The sequence below is a fragment of the Xiphophorus maculatus genome, chromosome 7 (genome assembly GCF_002775205.1).
Source record: "Xiphophorus maculatus strain JP 163 A chromosome 7, X_maculatus-5.0-male, whole genome shotgun sequence".
NCBI lineage: Eukaryota > Metazoa > Chordata > Actinopteri > Cyprinodontiformes > Poeciliidae > Xiphophorus > Xiphophorus maculatus.
In genome coordinates this window covers 13,267,655-13,280,372 of record NC_036449.1, presented here as the reverse complement: position 1 = coordinate 13,280,372, position 12,718 = coordinate 13,267,655, and the positions used below count along the sequence as shown (strand labels likewise).

Sequence of the window (12,718 nt, the reverse complement as noted above, 5' to 3'; positions counted from 1 at the left end):
TCATATCTGCAGTGATATGTGGCTGTTATTTTGTTAAAGGTAAAAACAAACAGGATGTAAGGATGGAAATTATTTTTTTCTGTTATCAAAAATAGTTAGCAGATTACAGTAAATTGAACTGCCATGTGAAGAGTTTTATTTTTTTCTCATGAAATATTTTGTATATTTTAAAAGAAATATTCTGTGGACTTCAGCTCCCATTGTATCAAATGTGCAATGCAGAAGTGTTTTTGAGGAAATGAAGTCTGCAAAGCTGTGATGTTGTGGACTGAAGTGTGAACCCCCAGATATTTAACAGTGTTTTATTTATCAGTTAGTCTCTCAGCTTCGTCTGATCTCTGCACATGGAAAAACTGAAAGAAGGGTTGAAGGAGGAAGCAAAAATAAATGGCTGTGGGAAACAGTGGTAATTCTCAGATCACCATCATTCTGGGATTAAAGATGTCTATATTTATAGGAAAACTGAGCCAGTATAACATCATTATATATTTTATTGCATTGCAATAGTCCCTTCACTCGTACAGTAACAGAGAAGTAATTTTTTCCAAGTTAAGTCTCAAGTTTTTCTCCCCAATTCAGAGTCACTCTTTTTTCTGACCAAATTACATTTTTATCAACTTGACCCTGAAATTACTTTTTATAACTAGAAGTGTTGGTTACCATGGAAACACATTTCATGTTTCCAAACAGATTTCCTCAAAGTAACAGCTAGCTTACATGTCTACGCATACGCAAAACCCATACTCAAGACTAAAGTGTTGAATAAGGCTTTTGTCTTGAGTAAAGCCAAAAATCACCTGACATGAAAGGGTTAAATTTCAATAAATGTTGCTGAGAGAAATGCAGCTTGCTTTATATTATTAGCTACATGTTTAACTTGAGCAAATAAGTTATCTAGATGCTATCAGCAGCAAAATTAGAAGACTTTGCTTGGTGTTCTCTTTTTGTCTTTGTGCTTTAAATCCTTTTACCTTTGATCCTCCTTGGTTCCCAGAACTGATATAGTGAGTCAAGCCGTTGCCTTTTTGCTGTCAAGGTAACATTGTGATGCTTAAATGCAGTATCCTTGTACCACAGAAGGTTATTGTAGATATGGATAAATCAGAGTTTTGTGGTTGATTTTCAGTCTCAACTGTTGTAAAGGATTAACTTGCTGATATTGATTTTAGCTGATTCCAGTTTAATCTAAGCACTCTAATTAACTGTATCTATAATGTTTATCCTAGCCTTCCTGCTGTGAGTGGTCAATAATTTTGTGATGTCCCTGCATTATAAAGAGGAGAGCAACAGCACTAATAAAAACAAACAAAAAAACTTATTGATCTTTTAACAGGCAGGACACTATTGCACTACTATTAACAGCAGATTTCTTTGTGAATTTATAACAATTAAAATATTTTGTGTGCTTACATTTCTTACACATACTTTGACATATACTATTGTATTTAACAAGTGCTATACTGTATAAATTAAGATTGCAGTGTCTAGGTACCTGAAGGTGCCTGACAGGGTTAAGTACTATAATCCATCAAGAGATCATTACATGCCAAGTTTATCTGGCGCATTTAAAGTACCTCTTTCCCCATTGTTGGAGTAATGCAAAGAGGCAATGCATTACAATGCACAGTCTTGAGCATACAGTACAGGATTTAGGTGAAAGTTATCTGCGAACTTGCCTTTCATTTTTTTAGACAAAAGGTATTTATTATAAGGTATTTTCCTGTTATCATTTCCCCTTCATTCTCGTCTTCAACACTATGTATTTCCCTTGAAGGCATACTCTAAAATGTGAAGGCTTCACTGCATAAGTATCTAGCTTATTTATAGTTTATTTTGTTTTTATTAGAGTAAAGTGTTTCATAATGAACTGAAGTAAAATATTCATAATGGAATAGCAGTATAAACATCTGATTCTAGAAACCTAAAAACCCATTCAGGGACTCTTTCCAACTGTATGGTAGGTAAAGTTAGGAACAAAAACAATTTGCACTTAAATATTCTGAAATTCATTCCCTTTTCTCTTCCTTTTTAAGGACATCAAGTTCGGTATTTACCTCTCAGCCCTTGATTTTTCTTTGCTCATGTTTTATAGTGTTTTGTAAAACTCAAGCAGATTTTTTCAAATGTCACTCTGACTCTAAAAGGTTAGACATTTTACATACTAGAGACAGAGACTGAGTTGCTATTGAGCTGGTGCTGAAGTGCCTCTGGGTATAAATCCACTGACAAATGCCAACAGACTTCTGTTGGAAAATCAGCTTATGCTGATTCAGGAAGTTGTTTACAGAGCGCAGTATCTGCAAATTGCAACATGTACACTAGATACCAGAAGAATGCAGCTCTATTTTTCCCAATGTACTTTGATATTTTGTGGGTTTTATCTATTTCCAAGAAACTTTTCTATCTTTTCTGATTATTAATTTAATTGCTGACTTACTCTTGACATTCTTTTTCTGTTTTTAAATTCAGCTAAAAACAGCAATAATTTAGTCGACTGTGATTGGTAGGTTTCTCACGAAATATTCAAAAACTATTTACCATTGAGTGATGTAAAAATGATAGAAATGCCGATATGCAATCTATGTATGGTAATGTGTTTGTGGAATTAATTTTATTCAGTTCAAAGTTAATTAACAAAAAACAACTAAACAAAATTTCTGCTTACTCATAAGCAATGACAGAATGTATAGCTGGGAATACAACCTGATTTTTTGTCAATTTTAACTGTAGTTATTAAAATTGTTTTGGCATTAAGTGTGTTAATGACTCATTGAAAAACTGGGTTGTGTAGTATTGTTACGCGTCGTCAGTATCTTCCTTCAGTAGAAAGCAGTCAGTGCTATGCAAGTTTTGTAAAATAAAGAACAAATGTTCTTATCCAGAAATTATGATACCTCCAGGAACAAATACTGTGCCATCTAAAATAACTCCAACTCAAAACTTTCTTGGTGCCAAATATTATTCTTTCGGCAACAGAACAATTTTTTGGGGAACTATTTTGTATCTTTGTGTTAACAAACGGCTTGTATAAAATACATTTTTATCCCTAAATGGAGATAATATAGATTCCTAGATTAAAAGATGTACTATATTAACAAATCTAGTAACACTTTTTATTTAAAAGTCTTCAAAAAGTTGGTGTTGATAGTTATAGGTGTGGCGATTCTTTTGTGGTGATCTCTGCTGCAGCAGATCTAAAGAAACTTCTACTGCAGACACTCTGTTGTTGAATTACTGCTTAGTGAAGAAAATGCTCATTGTTCCCTTTTTATTTTTATTTTTATGACTCTTCTTTCTTTGTACAGTCTGCTTTGGAAGCTCCAGAATAATCCACAGAACCAAACCAGGGTTTTTTTTATCAGTTTATACAGACTCTAGAAAACATCCCACGCTTCACCACAGACTTATAAAAGTATGAATTTCATGTTATAGAAATGTCTCTATGTGAATGTTACTAAACTGAGAGCGCATCTTCTAACTTGTAAATAAATCTCTTACACAGAAGGGGCAAAATGTGAAAATGAAGCAAATCATTAAAGGGATTTCTGATTGAGACAGGTTGTCGAAAGTTTACACACTCCTGTGAAAAACTGCAGATTTTATGGGGTTTAGAAAATGAGGCTGAGAGACATTTTCAAACTTTTTTTTCCACATTTGCAAAGACGTTACAAAAGATCAACATTAACTTGCTGTCAAAAGTATCATTTAGGAGGAGGGTATAAAAATACTCAAATATTGTTCTGTATGTGCTGCATGCAACAACAATATAGAGAAGTATGTTATGGTGTTTTTCTAACACATACAGATAAATTGCATGGAAGTGTATGCTTGTATATCACAGACATTTATTCATAATTTTGATGTTGCATGTTGAGAGTGAATATTTTTGAAAATTCCTATTTAATGTTTAAGAATTGCTACAGGATATTTGCTGGGTTTGGTCAGACTTTATCACCTCCAGGCTGTTAGCCAATGCAGCGATGGATGAACTTGGTGTGTGTTGCAGAGTTTTGTGCTCTGTATCTGGGAAGAGAGCTGTAGCTTGGCATTCAATGGTAATGACTCATAAATAGAGAACCACTTGTTCTTTTGTTGATGGGAGTGTATCACAGAAGGGTGGTTTTCATCATGTACAAGATTAGTCAGAGCTAATTTAGTAATTTGGGGGATTTTGTCTTTTTATATTCTACAGTGTTCATTATATGCTTTATAAAGATATTATATTCAGTCATCTTTTTTTTCCCCATTAGGTGCATATTTTATTGGTCTGGATTTTTGTTTGTTTGTTTAGATAAGGTCAGAATAAATAAGTGCTCCTGGTTTGTGAGTGCCTTTTATGTCTACATATGTGGGTGGAGTGAGGTTATTTAATCATGGCTGTTCAAGTTTAATAACCTCAAGGGAGTCATCATAAGGGTTCAATATATTGAACTTCTGTAGTTTAAAGGGCCACTATATTTGGGCTGATATACTTTTGTTTGTATATTTTGACAGTGGTGACAGTGAGTAACCGTGTTGGTCTGTCCAAAACACTAAAATCACATAAATGTCCCTCTCCTACCTTCTCTTTCAAACCCATCACTCCCTGTTTCTGTCACACACTCCAGCACACCTTCTCTCTTGCTCTCTCACTGTTTGCTTTGTTCTCACTTGTTCCATGAAAAATTTATCAGCTGTGTAGCAAAATCACAGAGCCCTTATTTAAACTTGTAGTCTTTCTTCATTTGCCTAAGGCTTGAATAAGCAAACTTGTCTGGAAAAGTCTTCTTTTTTTTTTTTTTTACAGTTTTATCTCAGTGTGTTAGATGGGTGGGCATCCAATTTGATCTTGTAGTAAGTGATGAAAGTGTGTGTAACCCAATGCCGTTTTGACCTGCCACAGGAGGAAGGAGCTGTCTAATGTGCATGTACTGTTTGAACACTGTTCCACACCGACACATCAAGGGCAATTACAGAATGCTTAAATCCTATTGATTTTGACACAGAGAAGCAGAGATCAATGTGTTTTCTTGTCTGTATAACATGCATACTTAACGTATTTCTATCCCTTTAAACTTTTCGCATTTTGTCACACTACAACAGCAAAAATCAATGTATCGTACTGAATTTCATGTGATACATCAACACCAAGTAGAAAATAATAATGAAGTGGGCAAAAAAAAAGAGATTCATGGTTTTCAAAACATTAGAAAAAAAATCTGGACAGTGCTGCTTGGGTTTACATTTACCCACTTTTCTCTGATATCTATAATGTCTTGTCCAACACAAGGGCCTCCAGAGGGATCTGTTTTGTGAAGGCCTTTTGCTTGAGAAGATTACAAACAAAAGAACATGTCAGACTGAAAATAAGAAATCCATCGCTAAAAGTGTGCTTTACAAAATCTCATTTGCAGAATTCAAAAAGTCAAACAAGGAGCAAAGCAAACTTTGGAAAAAGATGCTGTAATTGACTAAGCCAAAATTGGACTTAGACAACAAGGAAACACTTTTGAGCCTTTCTTGTATCAGTATAGGTATGCTTCCTTTCAGCAGGGACATGAAGCTGGTCATAGTTGATGAACAGAAGGAGGAAGCACATAAGCTCATTGTAATCATAAAAATGACTGTGCTTGTTGTTAACAGCTGGATGTTTATTCTGTTGCAGTGTTGCGTCTTCTAAAGGAGGGAGTAGACCCCAACACTGCCACTTCCTCAGGGGGATCTTTGCTGCACCTGGTAAGAAACTCCCATTACGGTCGTAGTTTTAATAACCGAATAAGGAACAGCCCATCCTTGAATATTATTTTTCTTTGTTTTTTTTTTTGTTGTTGTTGTTGATAATCTCCTCAGGGCCTTAATAATTTTCTTCTCAGAAGATTATAATCATCAACAGTTCTGCACAATAGATTTTTACAAAGATCAATTACCATGCCACATGATTTTCACAAGTATTAATTATCACACAATTATTCTGTTTCAAGGCTAGAAGCTGGCTGTGCCTCTGGATATACGCTTTTCCCAAATATGGGATTTGAACTACTAATGGGAATCATGGTCTCTGGTTTTTCTGCAGTGTGCCCGCCATGATAACGTGTTTGCAGCTGAGCTCCTGATCGAGCGAGGCCTAAATGTCAACCAGCAGGACGAGGACCTGTGGACAGCCCTGCATGTAGCATGTGTGTGTGACCACGCAGATATGGTGCTGCTGCTCCTTCTGGTGAGCACGATGCACAAACACAGACATGCGATTAAGTGGGAGGATTAATCCACTAACACTAAACGCAACAGAGCACTTTATGGTTGTAGTAAGATTGATTTCACCGATTCCTCTAGCTCTGTTTGTTACTCACAAATTATGTTAGTGGTTTGGACTTAGTTAACCTTCAGATTTCTTGCTGAAGTTGCTTGCAGCTTGTCAGCCTACTGGCATCACTCATCTGATAATTTCCCTCGGACTGTTGGCATATTTCATTGATGAGGGTTTGTTTAATCCAGAGGCCCTCAAAGATGACTTTTCATCCCTTTACAAGCCCATTTACATCTTCAAAAATCTGAACATTTCCAAATTTTGCATTACCATGATATCAAAGAGAAAGCTTATTCTGTGGAGAGTGCTTTGACAAGAGCTAAGGTTGCACTGATTAGGTCCACAACGAGAAATGTGCCAGCTGCAGGGGAGGGCATGCACATCCAGCCTAGTCACTCAATGGGTTGGCACGGTTCTGCTGGTGCTGATTAGACCCACAGAGGACTGACTGGCGTGAAGAGCTCTACAGAATCTTGTACACCCTGATTCCTCTGATTAGCTCCTGAGTGATTGCTGTTAACCTTCTGTTAGATCAGAATAAGATGATTCTGGGAAGGACAAAAACATCTGAAGAAATCCCTGAAAATTGGTGTTAATTCACACGTGAGCTGCTACTGTATGGTATGGCTTATGGCTTCATATATGTGAGGATGCTTGTGCGTATTTGGATGCATTTAATTTCCTTCCAAGCAGACTCATTTACTGCTTCACTGGAGACTGTAACTAAATGTTTACCTGTTATAACCGAGGAAGCTATTTTCCTGTGAACAAGCCATACAAACAGGAGTAAACTCTGTAGGAACATATGGTAATGGAAAATGAAGATCGTTTTATAGATGAAAATGTCTTTCTTTATGCATGGTAGTAAGACTATGACTGTGCAATGTGTTTAGAGGTCTAAAACTTTGTAAAATGATGCTTCTGATTAAGACTGTCCTGTTTGATATGAACGACAACTTAATCATTGATAGGTTGTGGAAAATTTTAAAAACCCAATTTGATTGGAGGCTAGTATTAATTCCCAGTTCCTTGTTCCTTCTAAGTACCTTTTCTTGTTACCTGCATTGTTATAATTTGAAAGTCATTTTGGATAAAAGCATCTGCCAAATGCAGATGCTTTTAGTTCAGCTGCTACTTCTAAACTGCGCTTAGCAGTAGCAGCAGTCTTCCTACCACTAATTTAAAAACATTTTGTATTCATTCATTTTTTTTAATGTAGTGGTATTTTCTTAGGCTGATTGGAAGGGATTTCAACTTTAGAGGAAAGTCCTCTTCAGTATGAGATAAACCTTGAGTTACATTTTGCACAACTTGTTTGATTTGATATACTTAAGAATGAATGAAGGGTTCCACAAATACAGGCATTTTGAATGACAATTCAAGATTCCATAGACTTCTTTTTGAGTTAGAAAATTTGAGTTTTATTAGATTTAGACTTATGTTAACTTATGTTCTTCCTTTTTCACTACAATCCTATCACCTGTTTATTCCTCTTAGTGGTGGGTAATAATTTCTTGTTTGTCCTTATCTCTTGTCCATTTTGCTGTTCGCTGCCAGGATTTTTATGGTCAAAATTTTGTTTTATAATTTATTTAGCAGCATTTTACAGCATCTTTTCTGTGATTTCCTAAACATTTTACAGTAACTAAGGTCTAGTAAACCATTGATGTTTGTGCCAGCTCCCATCTCTTAGTCATTGGTAAAACATTGGACAAAAGTGAAGACAACAAATTAAGGAAGAAAGAAAAAACTGAGATCAAGTTCATCTATTGCCTACAAATATTCAAACCTTTTGATGACCTTCAGTTTAGACAGGCTATTGCATGAAGTACTAGACTCCGAGTCAGTACAGACCCAAGACATCTAGCAGCCGAAGTGACATGGTATTGCTGATGATAATGACAGGTTGATTTGTTTTCCTTGGTTTTGCCAAGACTTCTACCTGCTGCTTACTGAATTAGAACTTTCTGTTTTGAAATAATTACGGGAGGTTTCTCTGTCTGAGTGGCTGTAAGTGATCTTCTGTAGGTCCTTAATCTAAAAGGTTTACATTCTAACCGGAAATTGAGGAGTGGTCTTACCGAAAGGAGCCTGATTGAGCCATCGTTATCTTTGACTGGCACAGGAAGGAACACACCAGCTAATATGTTCTAATCTGTTCTGTCCTACTCTGCCATCTCTTTCCTCATTTCTCTTCTATTGCTCTGTGCGTCTCTCCGTGATTTCCTGTCTCCAATTTTCATGCAGGGAGACTGAATGTTTTTTTTTTTTTTTTTTTTTTTGCTGACGGAGAGGTTTGCCAGTAGTCTCTCATGGGCACAGCGAGGGGTGGGGGTTGATGAGAAGATGGAGTACTTAGCAGCCAATGATATTAATTCCCTTATCTTCTGCTTCCAAACAGCAGGGAAGTAAGCCATTAATAAACTGTGTTGTTTCCAGTATTTTGCCAAATGCTCCAGTTTTGGACATTGACTGTTTATAAACGCTGGTGGGATTTGGTGAGATTGGTATTTAGCAAGCGAAAACTTGAATGCAGGCATGATATTTGTAAATGCCAAAACACTAACAATAAATATAATGTTCTATGCAATAAAAAGACTCTATTCTCTAGCTTGTGATGTTGCATTGAAACAGCTAAGACTTTTCTATGCTTAATTAATGCACTTTGTTCTGATTTTTGATTATCTTAACCTGCATTTAACCTTCCCGTAAGAGTATAGGCGTGCAAACTATTTTTTAACATATTCGTTATTCAGACACTTCAATTTAATTTATTTTCTTTTCATTTTATTTTGTGTTGAAATTTCCTGAACCAGTTGAAATTTATTTTTGAGTTTAGTCAGAACAGTCTGACTGAAAGAGAACTACATTGGGGAAAAAATATACATGTATTTTTTTGCCTAAAACCACTAGCGCTGCTGCTTTCTTTGCTATAAAATTATGAATTCATATCTTCAGAACTCTGAGACTTTTGAAAAGACATTCTCTGCTGAAAGCCCTTGGCTTTTTCATCTACTTAATGTAAGAAAAATATTTCTGGTTCTTGGTTTTTCAGGCAGACAGGGCTTAAGAATGATGCATACAGCGACTGAAAACATCTTTTCACTCCTAATAAAGTCCTTATTAGGAGTCAATTTCTCTGTGCATCTTTGATCATTTTGCTTCTAGATTCATCATCAGATGCAGCGACATTGCCCTCCCAATGCAACTATTGTTCTACAAACAAAAAAGAAAATCCCCTATCAAAAATGTTGCTTTGCTACATTTATCATATTACGCTGTATAACTGTACTGGGAAATAATGCTTATGTTCTGTATAAATAATATTTTCAAATGTAAATACAGCATGTAACTGTTATCACACAATTATTCTTATCACAATATATTTCTCTGCTAAATTAAATTGAATTGTATTGTTCATCCCTATTTACTGTCAAGTTGTAAGGTTTTCTCTGCTGGTTGTTGGAGTTGGTCTGTCAAAACACAACTGTTGAAATAGAAGTGTAACAACACATTTTTGGTATATACTAATGGTGATTTTTTGTGTTACAAGCCTATGTATTTTGTTGCATCCCATGTTTTAATATGAATGGTAATATTGTCTCTGCTCTTTGCTGGTTGTTGTCCAGCTAATTTCCAAACCTGGTCCTCTGTGACTGAGCAAGACAAGATCTGTTAACCTTCCTGACAGAGTGGTATTGACTGTTTCTGAACCTTGAAGTTAATTGTGCATTCAAGCCGACTTCTTCATCATCAGTAATGCAGTGCACAGCTGTACCAACTGTAAGGACTGCATGCCATATACGACAACACCCTAATTGGAGTTCAAACAGCCACAAATACTCAAGAGTATTACACTTAGAGATGAAAATATAAAATCAGATAGATGAGGTTAGAAAGTGGACTGTGTGCTTGTGTGACGGTGTGTACAGCTTGTGTTCAGAATATTATGCAATGTTGTTTTTGTGCTGCACTGTTCTGTACCTCCCCTCCAATCAGGTCCTTTGCTTTTCAAAAGGTGCTTCAAACTTTGATATTTCCTGCCTTTTGTACATAATGATTAAGTAACTGCTAGTTGTTTCCAGTCTTATTACCTGCACATTGTTTTGCATATTCCTGCAGCTAACCTTCATTGGCAAGAAAAAAACAACTTTCACTAAATAAAGGCTGACGCACAATAGCCTCACAGGAAAAAAAAACAGATTCAGAAACTAATTGAAAACCTTGTGCATCCTAAGGAGCCAATTCTTTGAATTTTTTTGTGTAGTTGAAATAAATGTTTTATAAATAACAAATATTGTTTTAAAACTTTGTTGAAGTAACTTTTTACATGATCTGCTCCAAGTTGAGACTTTCAAAATAATTTAAGAATAAAATTCTTCTCTATAAAATGTATTCTTTGAAATCAGGTTTATAGGTTAGCTGAAGGAATATACAAAACAATGTGCAGGTAATAAGACTGGAAACAACCAGCAGCTACTTAATCTATCATCTACCTGCTGTTCTGTAGTAGTTATTTGGCTGCCCCCCATGAGGCTGCAAAGACACACAGGTGTAAAACAACAAATGGATCAATTATTTGTCACTAAATGGTTATATGCAACACAACCTTTCACCATTTTGACTTCTTACATTCACTACTCAGATTTTCATGCTTTGCTTTAATACTATGGTGTAACCTTTTTTTGTAAAGCTGAGGACGAACTGGTGCCCATGATGCAATGGAGTGGATCTGTAGCCATTTTTAATTTTTTTAAGGCCATTTTACTCAATGTACTGACATGGCAGAGCAGAGGAAGCACCACTTCCATTCTCTAGAGGAAAACACCTTTTATAAACCCCCCTCTGTCTCAGACAAGTAATTAGAAAACATTGATTAGGTTCTGAAATCACTTAAAGCCTTTTGTCTTATCTCCTGCTGTGATGGTGAACTGTAGTGGATGCACTCTTGTTGAGTAAGCACACATTAATCTCTTGACATACATGGATAAATGCAGGCTACTGATTCCCTCACCCCTAACTCTCAGGTGATTATCTAACAATTTATTTAATTCCCTGTATTTCTTTAAAATATCTTCAGTGCCAGTCAGATCTGGAATGCCTTGATAATTAGTTCCAGTTTATCTCGGATTCAGGTCTGATGAATGTTTGTCTTTTTTTCTTTTTGTTTTAACAGGCCGGGGTTAACATTTTGCTGCAGGACATCAACGGAAACATTCCTCTGGACTACACTTTTGAGGGGACAGAGACGAGCTATATTCTCCGAAAATATCTGGAGGACAATGGTGAACCTTTCTGTGAATCTTTTATGTTCTTTTTGTGATCTCTTTTCACCCTTTGATTACGGTGAAACATTTGTTGTCATACTCCATATTTCCTGCTGTTCAAAAACCATCAGTAAGATAAATGCTTAGTTTAATGTTTAATTTACACCCACACTGAAACTGTGCTAAATGGTTAGATGAGCTGCTCTGTGCATGAACGTCACCCTGTTTGAAGGTGAAATGCAGCTTTAGGCCCACTGATAGCAAAATTTGATTTGGACCGATGTCTACTATAGAAAAACGACAAGGTCAATAGTTCAGCTGAAATGGAAGAGATAAAAGAGCAGGGAGAGGAAATTGATTAAGAACTGAATGAGAAGCAGTAAAAAAAAAAAAATGCTTTTAAATAAAATATGCACAATGTCCATAAAAAGTTATAGAAAAAAATATTCTTTCCCCCGTTTGAATGTGCCATCAGCCTGCATGAGCCTGCAACAAGTCACATGACAAATGGCACAGTTCTTTCATAGGATCATGGATCTATCAAGACCACCCACCACAGACACACAAACACACACCGCAATGTTCATTTCAGATTTCTTCCTTCTGTCACCCCCATGTTGTGATCTCCCAAACCCACCCCCTTCCCACTGGGATTTGCCTCCATGAAGCATACACTCACTCACAAGGGCTCCATCAGCCTCTGTTGCTATAGCAACGGGGTTGTATGCTCTCTGTCCTTATCAAGTTTGTGCAGTTACAGAAAAGACAGATTGTCCACGTTTGACGATGCCAGGAGGTGGTTGCTGAGGGTAAATGTCCTCTCATTCTCCTTGATGAGTCACTACCTTTCATGGCGCATTAGTCAAGTTTAATCAAGACGTTGCTTGAAGGAATTTCATATGAAAACTATAAAATATGCAGTTCTGCTCAGAAGTTTGCGTAGACTTTTCAGTAGCATAGACGTCAGATTTATCGAGAACTTTTGATGTGACTGTTGAACCGTTGTTTTTCTGTGGTGGCATGAATGTACAAACAGACTTTGGCTCTTTCTCAATATCCACTGTAGAATAAATAAACAGGGAGAGACAATACATAAGTGGATGGGTTTGAGGTCATTGTCATGTCCAAACACCCAGTTATGATTAGATTGCAACCCTCTGATTAA

At 36.2% G+C, this 12,718-nt stretch overlaps 1 protein-coding gene across 4 annotated transcripts in view; it reads left to right on the top strand.

Annotated features, from left to right (window-relative positions):
- Positions 1-12,718, top strand: part of myo16 (myosin XVI) — a 110,558-nt gene that overhangs the window by 32,490 nt on the left and 65,350 nt on the right. For all 4 annotated transcript variants that reach the window (XR_002753052.1, XM_023336919.1, XM_023336920.1 and 1 more), the window contains exons 3-5: positions 5,645-5,715; positions 6,053-6,196; positions 11,463-11,571. Coding sequence is in view for 3 of the 4 variants with exons in the window: in XM_023336919.1 (XP_023192687.1) it covers positions 5,645-5,715; positions 6,053-6,196; positions 11,463-11,571 (324 nt within the window). In the remaining variant the exon portion in view is untranslated. The remainder of the gene's footprint in view (positions 1-5,644; positions 5,716-6,052; positions 6,197-11,462; positions 11,572-12,718) is intronic.